Source organism: Coregonus clupeaformis, chromosome 24 (genome assembly GCF_020615455.1).
Source record: "Coregonus clupeaformis isolate EN_2021a chromosome 24, ASM2061545v1, whole genome shotgun sequence".
Lineage (NCBI taxonomy): Eukaryota > Metazoa > Chordata > Actinopteri > Salmoniformes > Salmonidae > Coregonus > Coregonus clupeaformis.
Genome location: NC_059215.1, coordinates 21,361,701 through 21,380,986, shown reverse-complemented (window position 1 = coordinate 21,380,986; position 19,286 = coordinate 21,361,701). Strand labels below are relative to the sequence as shown.

General features: G+C 41.7%; 3 protein-coding genes across 5 annotated transcripts in view; 2 read left to right on the top strand and 1 right to left on the bottom strand.

Annotated features, from left to right (window-relative positions):
- The first annotated feature begins 1,327 nt into the window (after positions 1-1,327).
- Positions 1,328-2,729, top strand: smim1 (small integral membrane protein 1). The gene is made up of 3 exons (XM_041845125.2): positions 1,328-1,428; positions 1,782-1,928; positions 2,262-2,729. The coding sequence occupies exons 2-3, from the start codon at positions 1,831-1,833 to the stop codon at positions 2,383-2,385; spliced, it is 222 nt and encodes a 73-aa protein (XP_041701059.1). The 5' UTR covers positions 1,328-1,428; positions 1,782-1,830; the 3' UTR covers positions 2,386-2,729.
- Positions 2,730-6,881: 4,152 nt separating this feature from the next.
- LOC121537266 (leucine-rich repeat-containing protein 47) lies at positions 6,882-18,851 on the bottom strand. The gene is made up of 8 exons (XM_041844943.1): positions 18,839-18,851; positions 18,004-18,650; positions 17,200-17,682; positions 16,261-16,377; positions 15,325-15,440; positions 11,112-11,214; positions 10,258-10,347; positions 6,882-7,345 (listed from the first exon to the last, which is right to left on the bottom strand). Exons 1-8 carry the CDS (start codon positions 18,849-18,851, stop codon positions 7,124-7,126), a joined length of 1,791 nt encoding a protein of 596 aa, XP_041700877.1. The 3' UTR covers positions 6,882-7,123.
- Positions 18,838-19,286, top strand: part of cep104 (centrosomal protein 104) — a 73,567-nt gene continuing 73,118 nt past the window's right edge. For all 3 annotated transcript variants that reach the window (XM_041846465.2, XM_041846464.2, XM_041846463.2), the window contains exon 1: positions 18,838-18,912. The gene's annotated coding sequence lies outside the window, so the exon portion shown is untranslated. The remainder of the gene's footprint in view (positions 18,913-19,286) is intronic.

Genomic DNA, 19,286 nt, shown 5'->3' with positions numbered 1-19,286 from the left:
GTGGCCCACACCCCCATCAAAGTTGTCCATCCCTGGGTTAGGGTTAGCTAAAATGCAAAAACATTTAACTTTTGACATTAATTTGACAAAAGCTCGATCCCTTCTAGCCATGACCGAGCGGGACTCCCTAAAAACAGTATGTTTTTCTCCTAACCTGCTGCGTAAATTAATCTAACCTGCTACCAAAAAGTGACTTCCGATTGTAGCTGTATATACCACTAGTCTAAACACGCCACTTCAATACAGCTTTGACCGGAAGTAACTTTCCGTAGCAGGTTAGGAGAGCATTTTTGGTAACCCTAACCCTTTTCCTGACCCTATTCTCCTAACCTGCAATTAAAAAGTCACTTCCGGTCATAGCTGTATCAAAGGGAATATCATCGCAGGTTTTGACTAGTGGTATATAAAGCTACGACCGTAAATTACTTTTTCGTAGCAGGTTAGATTAATTTAAGTAGCAGGTTAGGAGAATTTACACAGCAGGTTTGGATAATTAACGTAGCAGGTTAAGAGAATTAGGTTAAGGTTAGGAAAAGGGTTAGGGTTAGCTAAAATGCTCTCCTAACCTGCTACGAAAAGTCACTTCCAGCCGTAGATGTACTCAATCTATTCACAACCATCGTCGCAGGCTGGTTAGTGATATCCGGATTCCTTGGGACGTCCCTACCCTTAACCCTAACCATAAACCTTACCTTAACCATTTTAAAGTTCAACTTCAATTGGGTAACGTCAGAGTTGGGACGTCCCAAGGATCCCATCGCAGGCCTGGTCACAGGTCAAGTAATCAATCCGTCGATGACATCGATAGGTGTCCAATATAGGCATACAAAATGGAATCTGTCAAAAAGGATAAATGCATCCTCTCTTCGATTGTAGTCTGCTACATAAGAGTTGAATTGGCCGTTGGCCCACAGTAAAAGTCTACAACAAAAGTTAAAAAAGCTCAAAATATTCAGCAAACATTGCATGGAATGGTGTTGATGAATGTGTGATGCATAGCCTTTGTCTGGCAATTGCAGTTTGCACTGTAGGCTAGTTCAAAACAACCAAAATAGCTAAGTAAAGTAGGGAAATGTATGTAAATATAATTTTGAGGTTTTAACATAGTAATTATTATTTATTTTTTTCATGGCTATGAGTAAACATGTAATTGCCTGTTGAATTATTGACCTTTGCCTTTGGGATGTGAATAATCTGTGTTCAGTTATCAAGAAGGATCTGCAGGTACTGTATCTTTAACCGGAGGCAAACACAGAGCACAGAATTTGAATTGTGCTTTTATCATTGGAAAGAGCCATAAAACTACTATGGCCTTCTCAATTTATGACCAGGTGATGAATGCTGACCGTGATGAACTTATATATATATATAGAGCAAGAGGCATGCCTTCTTCAACACAATCTGCCTTCAGTCCTCGAAAGAGCAGTGGTGAGTTGTCTGCCAGTTATTTTCAGGTTCATTTGGGTGACTAACAACAGGAATCATTTCCAGCCGAGAATTTGTTTATAGTTTGAGCCAGTGGGTTTGAGCAAACTGATCAATGTCCTACAGCTCTAGCCACCTGTTTTAAGTTTCAGTGTGTCATACAAATACTCATTGAATGATACAATGAGATATAATAAAATAAAACAAATTCAATCATTTATTGAAATTTAAGTTAGCCTAAATGGGGGACTGAATAGGTCTAAATTGATTGTGGTAAGAAAGACCAAATGTCTTGTCACGATGTTACCTATTCTATGTCCATATTGCGCAACTCCTTCTCTATCTCTTCTTTACAGGTTGTTGAAGGAGTAAGTGGTATTTGCAGTAGATAACATTCAGGGAAGAATGGCTTCTGACATGGACTCCAACACTGCTGGTGTGCAATACAACCGCTGGAATGAAGACAACATCAATCTGAATGTGGCTGGAACAGGTGTAACGGGGTAAGCTCTGAGGAAGACTCATGACTGGGTGACAGTAGATATAATTAGTGTTGTTCTTACTATTATAGGGTACCCCTTGTTTATTATCACAGGGGATAGGCTATACAAATTATAGTGAAGGACAATGTTGTAGGCAGTTCAAGAAACACTTACTTTACTTTCAATTAAGGTATATGAAGTTGAACATTGTATTCAGTGCAGTGTTTCCTCCCTTTAATCCTAGTTGATTAACTTTTCCAAATTCTGACCCCTTGAGTTTACTGATAGTGTATGGACTGACCCAAACTGTAATCACTGGCCATATTATGACATGACATGTTCTGCTCCCCAAAGGCTCTACAACAGAGTCTGCACTGGCACCCTGGGCATAGCTATCAAGGTGGCCGGAGCTTTGGCTGCACTGGTGGCTGTTTACGTCATAGGATACGTCACTGGATATTATGTCCACAAATGCTGACTGGCCACTGACCGAAGGACCCTCAACAGATGGAATTATGTAATGTAGGGATTGTGTTGGGATTGCAGTTTGCTTGTTGTAAAGTGATTTTACAGCTTCATCTTATATGTTAAATGTCTTTGCAATTAAGTCCAAAAACATGAACATAATGTTTGACTTACAGTGCTTGGTATTCAATATGTTCTTGTCACTAAGTGATATTATCTATTTCAATTGTTTTTTCAAGATTGTACAACAGGGCTTGTTTTGTTAGCCTATTCAACTGTATATCAAGGCCATGTGGATTCAATATTTTAATGAAAGGACAGGCAATACTAATAAAAAAGCTATTGATAATATGTTAATTACCTGTGTTATTCAACAAACATGGTGTGGTAAATACGCTGTCAAACAAGCTGTTTGCCTCTTGACAAGGACTAGAAAATGTTTTATTTAGGTATATGTGCAATTGATTTCAGTATTGAGGTGTCATCTGCAAATATATCAAACCTAATCATCATTACAAAAATACACTTTAATATATTTATTTTCTCACCTCAAATCCATCAAGTCTGCAAAGAGAAATATAATTTACTGAACAAAAATATGAACGGAACATGTAGTGTTGGTCCCATGTTTCATGAGGGGCGCACATCCGAGAAATGTACCATATGCATCAACATATTATTTTGTGCACAAATTGGTTTATATCCCTGTCAGTGAGCACCATGTGCTGGAGACAATAGAAGGCCACTTTAAAATGTGCAGTTTTGTCACAACACAATGCCACAGATGTCTCAAGTTGAGGGATCGTGCAATTGACATGCTGACTGCAGGAATGTCCACCAGAGCTGTTCCAGAGAATGTAATGTTATTTTCTCTACCATAAGCCGCCTGACAACCGCAGACCACGTGTAACCACGCCAGCCCAGGACCTCCACATCCGGCTTCTGCACCTGCGGGATCGTCTGAGACCAACCACCCAGACTGCTGATGAAACTGAGGAGTATTTCTGTCTGTAATGAAGCCCTTTTGTGGGGAAAAACTCACTCTGATTGGCTGGGCCTGGCCCCCCAGCGGGTGGGCCTGGCCCCTGCCCAGTCATGTGAAATCCATAGATTAGGGCCTAATGAATTTATTTCAATTGACTGATTTCCTTATATGAACTGTAACTCAGTCAAATTGTTGAAATTGTTGCATGTTGTGTTTATATTTTTGTTCAGTATAAATGACAGTAAAAAAAAAACATCTGTCATCTGGTTGCTCAACCTCATCAAATCAGAACAACTACAGTGGGGAAAAAAAAATATTTAGTCAGCCACCAATTGTGCAAGTTCTCCCACTTAAAAAGATGAGAGAGGCCTGTAATTTTCATCATAGGTACACGTCAACTATGACAGACAAAATGAGATTTTTTTTCTCCAGAAAATCACATTGTAGGATTTTTACTGAATTTATTTGCAAATTATGGTGGAAAATAAGTATTTGGTCAATAACAAAAGTTTCTCAATACTTTGTTATATACCCTTTGTTGGCAATGACACAGGTCAAACGTTTTCTGTAAAGATTTTCACACACTGTTGCTGGTATTTTGGCCCATTCCTCTATGCAGATCTCCTCTAGAGCAGTGATGTTTTGGGGCTGTTGCTGGGCAACACAGACTTTCAACTCCCTCCAAAGATTTTCTATGGGGTTGAGATCTGGAGACTGGCTAGGCCACTCCAGGACCTTGAAATGCTTCTTACGAAGCCACTCCTTCGTTGCCCGGGCGCTGTGTTTGGGATCATTGTCATGCTGAAAGACCCAGCCACGTTTCATCTTCAATGCCCTTGCTGATGGAAGGAGGTTTTCACTCAAAATCTCACGATACATGGCCCCATTCATTCTTTCCTTTACACGGATCAGTCGTCCTGGTCCCTTTGCAGAAAAACAGCCCCAAAGCATGATGTTTCCACCCCAATGCTTCACAGTAGGTATGGTGTTCTTTGGATGCAACTCAGCATTCTTTGTCCTCCAAACACGACGAGTTGAGTTTTTACCAAAAAGTTATATTTTGGTTTTATCTGACCATATGACATTCTCCCAATCCTCTTCTGGATCATCCAAATGCACTCTAGCAAACTTCAGACGGGCCTGGACATGTACTGGCTTAAGCAGGGGGACACGTCTCGCACTGCAGAATTTGAGTCCCTGGCGGCGTAGTGTGTTACTGATGGTAGGCTTTGTTACTTTGGTCCCAGCTCTCTGCAGGTCATTCACTAGGTCCCCCCGTGTGGTTCTGGGATTTTTGCTCACCGTTCTTGTGATCATTTTGACCCCACGGGGTGAGATCTTGCGTGGAGCCCCAGATCGAGGGAGATTATCAGTGGTCTTGTATGTCTTCCATTTCCTAATAATTGCTCCCACAGTTGATTTCTTCAAACCAAGCTGCTTACCTATTGCAGATGCAGTCTTCCCAGCCTGGTGCAGGTCTACAATTTTGTTTCTGGTGTCCTTTGACAGCTCTTTGGTCTTGGCCATAGTGGAGTTTGGAGTGTGACTGTTTGAGGTTGTGGACAGGTGTCTTTTATACTGATAACAAGTTCAAACAGGTGCCATTAATACAGGTAACGAGTGGAGGACAGAGGAGCCTCTTAAAGAAGAAGTTAGAGGTCTGTGAGAGCCAGAAATCTTGCTTGTTTGTAGGTGACCAAATACTTATTTTCCACCATAATTTGCAAATAAATTCATTAAAAATCCTACAATGTGATTTTCTTCTTCTCAATTTGTCTGTCATAGTTGACGTGTACCTATGATGAAAATTACAGGCCTCTCATCTTTTTAAGTGGGAGAACTTGCACAATTGGTGGCTGACAAATTACTTTTTCCCCCACTGTATATCCTTTATTTTATTTGTTTCCCTCATAGATTATTTTTATGGTGGCATTATCTTGCTCCTCCACAGTATTTACGCTATGCATTTCATCATCTGATAAGGAAAATAAGGTGGAGTTGACTTTCAAGACCCATTCTGCAATTCTCTGGTCTGTATAATAATCTTCATCATCGGGACAAAGAGAGTCTATGACAGTCTTGCTGGTATCTTTGTTTTCAGAGCACTGGGATTCTGTTTTAATAGCCAAGTCGTCAGAGGAGACATCTCTCTGCTGTTTTGTTTCACAGATACTGGCATCATGTTTAAGTCTCTCCGTCATCACCCCACTGTCGTTGGCACTAGGGTTACTCACATAATTTCCCCGTTGCCTTACAAACGGGTCTGTTGGTGAGAAACTTGATGCCACAGCTGGCTGGGCCCCAAAGGTCCCCTTGGTGCAGTCTAGTTTGGAGCGAGTGTCTGGGTTCTGGACGGAATCTTTTATAGACCTATTCAACATGGTTAGACTACCACTAACTAACCCAGCTTTGTTAGTCATTTGACAACCCTGCGCACGTCGAGCAACCAGTACTCGAAATACTGTATTTTCCCTCCTTATACCAGAGGTTGACAAGTGTGTGTCTCCATTGTCATGTAGTGCCCCGGCGGGTCTTGCAGAGCGAAATGGCACATTTGCACACTCCGCCTTACCAGCAATGATTCTTGATCCAGTGATGGGTGGCAGAAGGATGCTCTGGGTGATAGCAGCTGTGCTTGCACGTCCTAGTTTATTTTGAATCATTAAATGCCTAGAACAAGTAAGATATTCATTTGGATTTGTTATCTTTGGAGCTGGTCTCAGGTTAGCTTTCGCTTGAGCAGGGTCTCCTCGAGGAGCATTCGGCCTGTCAATCCGTTGCACATTAATCTCCAAGTACTGCATCTCCTTTTCACTAATGCTTCTCCACCGTGACTTTTTCTCCCTGCTTGTATCCGACCAGGCTTGCTTCTTCTGCACTCTGTAAGTACTTTTCATAGTTCCAATGAATGGGTTGCCTTAAATGGAAACTTGCATCTTGTGTCGAGTAGTCCGACTCTGTCCTTGACGCATAGGACACCTAACTGCAATTCTCTGGCTATTCATTTATACTATGTGTGTGTGTCTTTGAGACACTCACCCCCCAACCCTTACTGGACACTTGATATGTAATAGTACCCCACACTTTTTAGTTAACCTGTGAATACCCAAGCAGTCAAAAGGGCCATTCACCATGCATGCACATTAACTGACAAATGGAGGCATTTATGAAACCAAGCATTCCTGAAATTATCAAGAAAATAGGATAAATGTTTCTACCCAGAACAAAGCATTGGCTTTCAACATGTGCAATAAAGAAATGCATAACCACTGCTGCCCTCAAGGTTCAATTTATTTTAGAGATCTTTTAAATATTAGACATTATACACATTCCCTGCCCTTAATTTATTAAAGCGGGTAATGGAAAAAGGTTTTATTCTTGTTTCAGTTCACAAATGTTAAATGTTGTCATTAACTATGTCTACAATCTACAGACCACACAGGCTTGCTACAGACTTAACAGTTATTGTGAGTTACCTTTAGTGTGTAGCAATATAAAAATAAGTATACAAAAACATGACAATATTTTAGGTTGGGTAGGTAGTTTAATTATTCTATACCTTAGTACAGGCGAAGCTGTTTGTACGTGCCAAATAGTAATCAAGAACTTTCCGGAAGGCTATAATTGCACTACTTCCATGTTTGGAAATGAGTGGATGTAATCGGCTTTGCTTACCAAGGGAACAGTGGCAACTCATATACAGTATTGTGATTTTAACTGTGTGAGACTAAGTCAAATATAAATCAAAAGGCTGGTTGTTGCGCAACTACCAGATGACGTTCAGGTTGCCGACGTCGGTGGAGAGGTCCGTTTTGGATGGGTAGACGACCTTGAGGTTCCCGTCAGGGTCCACGGTGCGAACCTGCTGGATGACCAGCTCACCTGAGGTGGTACCATCGGAGGCAGGGACTGGGGGTGCATCCGACTCTCCCTCTGATCCAGCCTCCTCTCTGTGATCCGACGTGAATTTGTTCAGCTCCGCCATTTTCTGAGAAGGGAATGGAGAGAGATGTGTTAATTGCTGACCATTGGGACCATGTGGATGAGGTCTATTTGAGAAAGTAAACTAGAGCAGGGGTCGGCCACAATTGAGTATGTTTGTAAAAAAAACAAATGTAGGATTGTAGTTTGGGTCAAAAGAAGACTAAAATCACCAGGAATTCAGCAACAACAAAAAAGATTGTCTCAATGTAATCAATGTATGAAATGATTGTTATTTTCAAATAAAATCTATTTTTGGGCTTAGTTGTGGTCAATTTGCAATGTACAAATTATTATAATTGTGTTCCGGTCTCCAAACCATCCGCTCCAAGAAAAAAATTGGCCTGCGGTTGAATCTAGTTGCCTACCCCTTTGAGGATGGTTGTTGAATTGAGATTTGAAGGGTGGATTGAAAATCTGTACACATTTAATATTGTGTGTAAGTAGAAACAAGATAATATGTATAACCTCAAAGTCTTTACATTCTCCTAATTTTATTTCTTAAGCAATGGCAGCAAATTGGGTTGAAGGTATTGTAAACTTCTTACTAACTTGTCCCGCTCGACTCATGTTTGTTGACACAGTAAAATACACTGCTCAAAAAAATAAAGGGAACACTTAAACAACACATCCTAGATCTGAATGAATGAAATAATCTTATTAAATACTTTTTTCTTTACATAGTTGAATGTGCTGACAACAAAATCACACAAAAATTATCAATGGAAATCAAATTTATCAACCCATGGAGGTCTGGATTTGGAGTCACCCTCAAAATTAAAGTGGAAAACCACACTACAGGCTGATCCAACTTTGATGTAATGTCCTTAAAACAAGTCAAAATGAGGCTCAGTAGTGTGTGTGGCCTCCACGTGCCTGTATGACCTCCCTACAACGCCTGGGCATGCTCCTGATGAGGTGGCGGATGGTCTCCTGAGGGATCTCCTCCCAGACCTGGACTAAAGCATCCGCCAACTCCTGGACAGTCTGTGGTGCAACGTGGCGTTGGTGGATGGAGCGAGACATGATGTCCCAGATGTGCTCAATTGGATTCAGGTCTGGGGAACGGGCGGGCCAGTCCATAGCATCAATGCCTTCCTCTTGCAGGAACTGCTGACACACTCCAGCCATATGAGGTCTAGCATTTTCTTGCATTAGGTGGAACCCAGGGCCAACCGCACCAGCATATGGTCTCACAAGGGGTCTGAGGATCTCATCTCGGTACCTAATGGCAGTCAGGCTACCTCTGGCGAGCACATGGAGGGCTGTGCGGCCCCCTAAAGAAATGCCACCCCACACCATGACTGACCCACCGCCAAACCGGTCATGCTGGAGGATGTTGCAGGCAGCAGAACGTTCTCCACGGCGCCTCCAGACTTTGTCACGTGCTCAGTGTGAACCTGCTTTCATCTGTGAAGAGCACAGGGCGCCAGTGGCGAATTTGCCAATCTTGGTGTTCTCTGGCAAATGCCAAACGTCCTGCACGGTGTTGGGCTGTAAGCACAACCCCCACCTGTGGACGTCGGGCCCTCATACCACCCTCATGGAGTCTGTTTATGACCGTTTGAGCAGACACATGCACATTTGTGGCCTGCTGGAGGTCATTTTGCAGGGCTCTGGCAGTGCTCCTCCTGCTCCTCCTTGCACAAAGGCGGAGGTAGCGGTCCTGCTGCTGGGTTGTTGCCCTCCTACGGCCTCCTCCACGTCTCCTGATGTACTGGCCTGTCTCCTGGTAGCGCCTCCATGCTCTGGACACTACGCTGATAGACACAGCAAACCTTCTTGCCACAGCTCGCATTGATGTGCCATCCTGGACGAGCTGCACTACCTGAGCCACATGTGTGGGTTGTAGTCTCCGTCTCATGCTACCACTAGAGTGAAAGCACCGCCAGCATTCAAAAGTGACCAAAACATCAGCCAGGAAGCATAGGAACTGAGAAGTGGTCTGTGGTCACCACCTGCAGAACCACTTCTTTATTGGGGTGTCTTGCTAATTGCCTATAATTTCCACCTGTTGTCTATACCATTTGCACAACAGCATGTGAAATGTATTGTCAATCAGTGTTGCTTCCTAAGTGGACAGTTTGATTTCACAGAAGTGTGATTGACTTGGAGTTACATTGTGTTGTTTAAGTGTTCCCTTAATTTTTTTGAGCAGTGTATATAGGGGAAATATAGGACAAGCACTTCCAGAGCAGGAAGTCTCATCTCAACAGTGCAACCTACACTGACCAGGTGAATCCAGGTGAAAGCTATGATCCCTTATTGATATCCCTTGTTAAATCCACTTCAAATCAGTTTAGATGAAGGGGAGGAGACAGGTTAAATAAGGATTTTTAAACTTTTGAGACAATTGAGACATGGATTGTGTATGTGTGCCATTCAGAAGGTGACTCATAACCTGACCTCAAATCCCTCCTTCAATCACCACACCCAATCAAAACCGTACCCTCTCTCAAAAATGGTTATTCTAGAGTAGGAATCAGAGTGTGGATTAAACCCTTATCGGCTGCTTTTGTTTCGACATGGCTGTTATTGAAACGTGTCTGCTGCTGTGTGTACTGGTGGGTGCGAGGCACACAGGCAGCTCTAGGGTTGCAATCGTATTGTGAGCCGTAGTTTAGGCAGTGACACCGGACACCGCCGGGCCAGTCGCCCCGGGCCGATGAGCTCACTTATTCCACTGAGGGCCAGGATCCAGACGTCAAACCAGCACAACACCCTGAGACTGAGCATGAGACCCGGTGTCATGACACTTATCTGCTCTCGCCAGCCACTGTGTGTGTCTGACTGATGCATGCATGTGTAAATGTTGTTCAATTCATGCAATCAACGGCTGTATGTGTTATGTATGTGCATTGCAATGTAGGATTCAGTCCTACTGTATGTCTCTGTATACAGGGAAAGAGCTGAGCTTACCACTATGAGAGCATCCATCACTTCTTTACAGATCTGCAGGCTGGTAGAACTGGTCACTTCTAAGAAAAGCTCCTTAGTCGTCTTCCTGATCTATAATATGCGACAAAGATACAGTACATCACTTGTATGTAATATTGTCTCCAGCTAAAGCAGCCTACTATTTTTTATCTAATTAATCCAATCTGTAAAAAGGGATGACAGGATAGAGTTGATAGTAAGATATGTCCAACTGGCATTAGAAAATAAATACATTGAATAAATGCATTGCATTGCCACCTGTAAGTCTATTCAACTTTCTTATCTATGCATGTAATACTCACTTGAACTTATAGGCTACTATCTCAAAGTTCGGAATAAGGGATCAGAACTCAATAATAGAAGCAGGAAATCTTCAGATAAGACAACATCTGGTTGCATCATCAACTAACAGTCTTAAAAGTCAGCATTTGATTTCAAGGCTAAGCACTATTCTCAAGCTCAATTTATTGCAACCCGGATGTAAGTATGTCCGCAATTAAGGAAGCAATAAAGATACATATTTGATTCTTTATCTGGTGTGGCTGCAATTTAAAGCTTCCAAAGTCAAAGTCCTGAAGGTGTGCAAAGTCTAAGGGAAAGTACAATTCAGCAAGGTTTTAGACTGCATTCTACACTGCTGGGCCTCTATAGGTAGGCTAAATGTAGATATTGAGAACATAAAGATTTATTCTAAATCATAACTATGACTTTTCTATTGGTAGCTGTATTGTGAATGCACTGCTGGATCAGCAAGTGTTAAGCGTATGAGTGTGAGTAGAGCAGTGACCTGTGAGAAAGGCACCTGTCCTTGGTCTGATAAAGATCACACACCGCACCTTGGTTTTCTCGCTGTTGGTGATTGGTGGAAATGAGATCACATGATCCTCTGCATCTACCAGACATGGGTAGAGTTCTTTTCCATCAAGAAGCTGCAGGTATCTGAGTAAAAGAAAAAAGCCACATAACTTGAGCTGAGAAACAATGGCTAAAGTGTAATAATTGCCCTCATGCCAACGATGGCTACAATAGCCAACATAACCCTTTCATAACAGCATATTGTAAGGTCTACACCCATACTCATGGTGCAGATTGAATTGACATTTGAGCTCTTTGAAAACTCCCCAAAATACTGTGTCATGTTATTAAGAAGTTATTTACTTAGGTCTACCTTAATTTACCTAATCTCATTTACCTTATTCAACCTAACCTTGTAAATAATTATGTAATATCTATTGCTGTCAATATCTTTACAGAAAATGGGTGAACTAAACTCCATGGTAGGTCCTAAAAACAACAGTCCACAAATTCTCATACACATACATAATAAAGGAGTCCGTCTATTTACTTCAACATGGTGGCAACATGGTTTCAGTTTCAAAGCCTTATGGCGCCCTCATGTGTTGAATGAGCAACCTAATCATTTCGCCTTTGTTTTGAGCTCCTGAAACGAATGAAGTGCTTGACAAAAACAATGCATTACTGTGTAGGACACAACACCAACATACTGTAAATGGAAAATGAAATAATAGGAAATGAAATAATAGGAATTAATTTATTACTACGCCATAACAATTAAAGGGGCAATCAGCAGTTGCGACATACATTTATGACCGATATGTACCCATTAATTCTTAAAGAATATAACTTAGAAATGCCTCATGAGCTTAGTTTAACTGTCGTACCCCATCAGAACCCAAAATATAAACTTGTTTTAGTCCAATGTTTGTAAACAAAGTAAATGTAAACAAACACTGTATAGCCTCAAAACATGGTTAACTACACTGAACAAAAATATAAATGCAACATGCAACAATTACAGTTTATATAAGGAAATCAGTCAATTTAAATAAATTCATTAGGCCCTAATCTATGGATTTCACATGACTGGGAATACAGATATGCATCTGTTGGTCACAGATACCTTTAAAAAAGGTAGGGGCGTGGATCAGAAATCCAGTCAGCATCTGGTGTGACCACCATTTGCCTCATGCAGCACGACACATTTCCTTTGCATAGAGTTGATCAGGCTGTTGATTGTGGCCTGTGGAATGTTGCCCCAGTCTTCAATTGCTGTGCTAAGTTGCTGGATATTGGCAGGAACTGGAACACGCTGTCGTACAGGTCGATCCAGAGCATCCCGAACATGCTCAATGGGTGACATTTCTGCTGAGTATGCAGGCCATGAAAGAACTGGGACATTTTCAGCTTCCAGGAATTGTGAACAGATCCTTGCGACATGGGGCTGTGCATTATCATGCTGAAACATGAGGTGATGGCGGCGGATGGCACGACAACGGGCCACAGGATCTCGTCACGGTATCTCTGTGCATTCAAATTGCCATCGATAACATGAAATTGTGTTCGTTGTCCGTAGCTTATGCCTGCCCATACCATAACCCCAGCGCCACCATGGGGACTCTGTTCACAATATTGACATCAGCAAACTAATCGCCCATATGACGCCATACACGCTGTCTGCCTTCTGCCCGGTACAGTTAAAAACCGGGATTTATCCGTGCCAGTGGCCACCGAAGGTGTGCTTTTGCCCACAGAAGTCGGTTATGACGCCGAACTGCATTCAGGTCAAGACCCTGGTGAGGATGACGAGCAGGCAGATGAGCTTCCCTGAGACGGTTTCTGACAGTTTGTGCAGAAATTATTTGGTTGTGCAAACCCACAGTTTCATCAGCTGTCCAGGTGGCTGGTCTCAGACGATTCCGCAGGTGAAGAAGCCGGTATGTAATGATCATGCTGTTTAATCAGCTTCTTGATATGCCACACCTGATGGATTATCTTGGCAAAAGAGAAATGCTCACTAACAGGGATGTAAACATATTTGTGCACAACATTTGAGAGAAATACGCTTTTTGTGCGTATGGACAATTTCGGGGTTCTTTTCATTTCAGCTCATGAAACATGGGACCAACACTTTCATGTTGCGCTTATATTTTTGTTCAGTATATAATTTTGACATCATGGATGGTCAGTCCTTGCATGCATAGCTCTGTCTATGAATTTGAGAGTGATTACATTTTTCCATTCCCATCCCTTAGTTTTTACCAAAAAACCCCACTTTGTTATTGTTTTAACTGCTGATTGGACCTTTAAATGACGTTGCACGAGCAGCCCCACAGATATTGCGATGAGCCACTAGGAGTGTAACGGTTTGACAAACCCACGGTTCGGTAGTATTGCGGTTTTCGGGTCACCGTTCGGGAAAATTAAATGCCATCCACAATGTTCCTGGCATTGTCTGTTGTGACCGGATTGTTATGTTGGGCCTCTCAAGTTTTCACACTGATGCTGCGTTTGTAACCATGTGGGAGTTGGGAATTTACCGGTTGTGATGTCGTAAATACCCGTTGGATACATTCATGTGATTTGAACTGGTTGAGAAACGCAGATTGGCTCATGGACAACAAGCTTCATCCACCATAAAATAAAAGTGCATCTATCATGCTTGTAAACAAATAATAGAGTTCAGAAACCACATTAATAGATTGCTTTTTATAAATAATGTTTTGTTGTTGTATTCAATTGCTGAAAATGCTGTTATAGAGGACATTTTCTTAGTAGGTGATGTCAGGTGTCACCATGTGGGAGAAGTGGGTGCTTAAGATGATAGACAAGTTTTCCACTAGTAATTACCAGTTGGAGGGCCGTTCAAGTGGATTTTTTCAGTCATATGTGATAAATTCCCACTTCCATCTTGGTTACGAACACAACATGACACTGTTTCCTTCAGTGCCATATGAGCACTTGTGACTCTCATAAAGGGGGCGTGTCTGTAGCACAGTACATCTCCCACTCTGGGGAAATGTGATGGGCTGTCACTGTTAAGTAAGCTCAACACAGGATGCATTGGCCAATTCACTGAAAACTTTGGCTTGGCTTTTTTAGAGCGTGTCCAAGTTTGCTGAATTCGGTGCAAGAGGGAAGTTCGTAACGTGGTTGGAGCACTTTCACGAGGTGCTCCCTGAAACCCCCTATTTTTAACCACAGAATGGGCGCATATGCGCGGCTATAAACCAAAAACTGTAAAATATATATAAACACAGCCTACCTATCTCTCTTGTAATTTATTTGGCCCGGTCAGAATTAGCTGCTTGAATGCAGAGGTGAGATGTGTTGTGTTGTTGTTTCTTTGTGTTTCCGTCTTGCTCCGGTATACTGGGGTGATGTCGGCGTAAATATGTCAACATATTTGAGGTGTTGGCAGCTGCATAGGCTATTCTCGTTGAGTGTGGCGACATACTATCAACGTATTTTTCCACAACTCTCTGTCCATCGCCGTTGTAATCTACTAGGAAGCCAAAATGTTTCCAAACTGGAGATTTAAAAGATGATGGACAGAGGATCCTCCAATTCTGGTTTATCGACACCACCACTGGCCATCGTACAGAACTAGTTCCCGGCTGTCTCACAAAAGGGCAGTTTGAAATGAGCCAATGAAGATTATACATACTTATTACAATGCGTGCATAGGCTCTAGTTGTCTTAACGCAATAGCCTGAAATGTTGTTTTTTTTTTGCTCAGATTTACTCAAGAGGCATAGGTCTCCAATTAATACATTAAATGAATACATTAAAAAAACATCTTTACAAAATACAAGCTAAGACTATGTCTATCCTGCGTAGGCATAGCCTATAGGCCTAACTTTTATTTTGTAAATACATTTTTTTCTTTATGTATTCATTCGGATTCACAGTGCGGAACGAACCGAGGTCCCCATACAGAACAGGTCGGTACAAATACCCCTCATTTTTTTGCCCCCTCCTTTTAATAACAAAACAAAAAAGAATGGGCATCAGGCCGACTGCAGCTTTGGGCTGCGTTTCCGATTCTACATCCTCCAGAAGTGTGCACTTTTATACTTCCTGTCATGGATTTATAAGCATTGAATTGGTGTAATCATTGGCTGTATAGAGTTTCCATCATCGTTAAATCCATGAAGGGAAGTCTGCAAATATACACTTCGGGAGAAGAGAGTAAAATCTGGACTCACCTATACTTTCAGCTCTGCCTTAAAGACAGGTGTTAATACTCACTTGTGGAGGCCAGACACATTCTGCCTCTTCCTCTGTTTCCGCTGGTCCTCTGCCTCTAGCTGCAGCTGCCTCATCAGCTCCACCGCAGTCATCTCCTTACGGCCCAGGGGGACTATCTAGTAAACAACATTTTATGAGAGGGAGTTTATGAGAGATTTATGCTCTTTTCAAAAGATCCTTTGCTTGTTAGAATAACCATGAATGGGACCAAAATGCTTTGACACAAACCTGAATGCAGTTAATGAATACAATGATTTGTTCATATGCCAAGAGTGACAGGCAACGACTAGCAACAATTATTTTGTGTTCAAACTGTTGAGGTGAAGCCGCATGAAGGTCTTTCAATTACAGACTGATGTCACTATAACAGTTGGCTTGTTGCCTGGCTTTGGCAAAAAATATGTTTAAAAGGATCATGAATTATTAAGAATGGAATAATGTTATGGCTCACAACTGCTGATTAAAACTGTACTTCAAAATACTGGATTCTATTCAAGAAAACAGAGGTATTATGTCCAATAGAAAAATAGCCTTCTTATATTCTCCAGAGACATGACACTGTCTGCATAAACTACTTGAACAAAGACATGGAACAAGGTCCTGAGAAATGTAATCATAAACCAATCAAATGAAAAGAGTTTGAAATACCTTGGAAAAACACATACTGTAGTGAGCAATACATTTCGAACATATCGAATCGCAATACATATAGAATACGTAGAATCGCAATACATAGTGTCGGCACCTAAGTATCATGATAATATAGTATCGTGAGGTCCCTGGCAATTCCCAGCCCTAATATAAGATCAAGAAGTTAGTCGTAGTAAATGTGTCAGACGTAAATGTGTTTTTTAATTCCATCTCAGAGCGACTTACACTTGAGAATTTGTGGCTGTCTAACGTTGTATGAGCAGAATTTCATGCAATATGTCATACCTTTAACATAGGAGGTGGTCTGGCATCATACATGAGAGGTCCCTTGAGTAGCTGCATGTCGTGTGTTGCGATGGTCGCAGTTGTCCTTTTACCACATAGGTCATCGTGAAGTTTGGTCTAAAACACAACAGGTAAGAGAGAAAGAGTGGTGAAAACTGAATAATGCAAAAGAGACATATCGATCATAGGCTATGTAACATAATATATAGAGGATGTTGAGCTTGTGTCAGTTCATGAGCTTGAGCAGTGGTGTAAAGTACTTCAGTAAAAAATACTTTAAAGTACTACTTAAGTAGTTTTTTGGGGTATCTGTACTTTACTATTTATATTTTTTGCCAACTTTTACTTCACTACATTCCTAAAGAAAAGAATGTACTTTTTACTCCATACATTTTCCCTGACACCAAAAAGTACTCGTTACATGTTGACACGAAAGTGGTCCAATTCATGCACTTATCAAGAGAACATCCCTGGTCATACCTACTGCCTCTGATCTGTTGGACTCACTAAACACAAATGCTTAGTTTGTAAATTATGTTGGCGTGTGCCTCTGGCTATCTGTAAATAAAAAATTACAAACATTGTGCCATCTGGTTTGCTTAATATAAGGAATTTGAAATAATGTATACGTTTACTTTTGATACTTAAGTATATTTAAAACCAAATAATTTTAAACTTTTACTGGGTAACTTTCACTTGAGTCATTTTCTATTAAGGTATCTTTACTTTTACTCAAGTATGACAATTGAGTACTTTTTCCACCACTGAGCTTGAGTTTATTTTGTAGCGTGTTCTTAGTCTGTTTCTGCATTCACAAACTACTAGCCTACATAGTTTCCTTGCCAAATATGACTGTCAAAGACCGCAACATAGGAGTTGACTAACGCAGAAACAGACTGGTACCAAGGCTAACGTGTTCTCATCTCTGAACAACATTACCTGTGCAACGAGGAACCTCTTGAGCGCATTCCCGGACCTGAAGTTCATGCCTCTGACCACACAGCACACCAAGTACGGCCTCACATCCTTCAGTTCGTTGGCCACCTTTACAGTGAACGCACCGGGGTTGTCAGACACGTGAAGCACCTTCACCACCAGCCGGTTCAACTCATCCACCTCATCCTCCTCCTCCTCGTTCTTCTTCTTTTTCTGCTTGCGCTGCTTTTTGGTCTGGGTCTTCTCTGCATTCCGACCCCCTTCGGCCTTATCCCCGTCCCCGTCGGCCTGCTTACTGCCTTTGCCTTTCCCTCGGCCACCGGCCCGAAGGTAGTCCAGGATGGATTTGGTCTGGCAACCGTTGACCATCTTCTCCAGCCGCTTGTCTTTGAGTTTGTTTCCTTTGAAGTTTATCTCCTTCAGTTTGGAGCAGTCACTCAGCTCGTAGGGGATGTCACTGAGCTTGTTGTTGGATAGATCCAAAACCTGAGAGGAAAATGTTATACTTTTGTTATCATAGTTGAATGTAATAACATGAACTAAGATTAATAACCAAATGGGGCTTTATCCAGGTTTCAGGTGTCTCACCATCTGAGAGGCCTTGTGCCAGGAAAATGTCATGACAGTCTCTGGTTTACGTTTACATTTACGTCATTTAGCAGACACTCTTATCCAGAGCTGATGAGATTAACTGAGAGGTACCCTGTCAATCATGACCATAATTCAGTAGGAATAGAAAATATGCATTTATGAAGTCATGCCACATTTTAGGTAGCAGTGCAATATATTATTATTTCAGTCACAAACCTTTAGAGCAGAGAGCTTGTGAACATCTCCACTCAGCTCTTCTATGGAATTCTCAGAGGCAATGACAGTGCTGAGGAGATCCAGGCGATAGAAGTCATCAGGGAACCGAGTGATGTCATTTTTGGAGATGTTGATGGTAGAGAGCTTCGTGCAATGACACAGTCCATCTGGTAGAGAGTCGATGTTGTTGCAGCTCACGTTGAGTGTATTGAGATCGCTTAGCTGGGTTATCTCTTCAGGCAAAGCTTTCAGGTTGTTGACTGAAATGTCAAGGACTTTCAGGGACTTCAGATTTCCAATGGTTTTTGGAATAGAGGAGAGCTTATTCCTGCAAAGAATCAAGCTTGTAAGGGTGGTCAGATTTTTTATGTCTCCGTGAATTTCTGTCAAACTCGGACATTGGATGATTTCTAGGTAATTTAGGAGCTTGAGAGAATAGATTGTTGAACACAGACCTCCATTAGAGGATATCTTTTCATCGATAACTGCACCTTGCAGAACCAGTTCGCGTCTTTTCTCTTTTGAGGCTTTCTCAATTTCTGGCCAACTCTCTTGACCATCCATGCTGCTACACCAGACCCGGAAAAAGGCAAACTCATGCCACCCGGAAACACTTGAGCACAGACGCTTTAAGCCACCCGGTAACACTTGAGCATAGACGCTTCAAAATGTCTATCTGCCGAATGGAAGACGCAGTGAAATATGCATCGAGCAGTGGAGATAATATGCGCAGTGCACGTGCAGACTGGACACTCAAAAATATTTTGTAAAAACTTCATGGACCACAGTCCTTCGCGGTGAAACGATGGTGCGGCACATGCGCACCTTAGCTTACTAATTGTTGTCATCGGTGGTTATGGAGATGAAATGGGATTTGGGCAAACTGTCAACATTTGTGTAATGTTCATGGTAAGATATATTTGATATATTAGCAGTAACACCATACTTCAATAGGAAATACGTTGTATTGAAACTGTGGTTTTATTGTGCGTCAGGTGTCACTATATTTATATGAATTCAAGGAGTTTTATGTTACCATTGTAAATAGGAACGAGTTAGCTAACGTTAGCTAGCTAGAACAAGCTAGCTAGCCTGTCTTTAGCTCGCGCTGTCATCAGCTCCTCCAAGATTATTCCTTCCCACCCCGGGAACATCAGAAGCAAGCAATGCAACGAAATACCATATAGTTAACAGGGAGTATTGAAATGTATGCTATTGAACTAATTTGTTTAGCGGCATAAATGTGACATTTTAAAATTAAATGGCAGAATGATATCCCAGGT

Bases quoted from the DNA above. Each gene is read 5' to 3' on its own strand.
- smim1 (XM_041845125.2), top strand. From the start codon at position 1,831: ATGGCTTCTGACATGGACTCCAACACTGCTGGTGTGCAATACAACCGC. The intron at 1,929-2,261 runs GTAAGCTCTGAG...TGCTCCCCAAAG, and splicing joins GCTGGAACAGGTGTAACGGG to GCTCTACAACAGAGTCTGCA.
- LOC121537266 (XM_041844943.1), bottom strand. The intron at 11,215-15,324 runs GTGAGTATTAAC...TCTTTTACTCAG, and splicing joins AATGTGTCTGGCCTCCACAA to ATACCTGCAGCTTCTTGATG. The intron at 7,346-10,257 runs GTAAGCTCAGCT...TTCCCTTCTCAG, and splicing joins TGATGGATGCTCTCATAGTG to AAAATGGCGGAGCTGAACAA.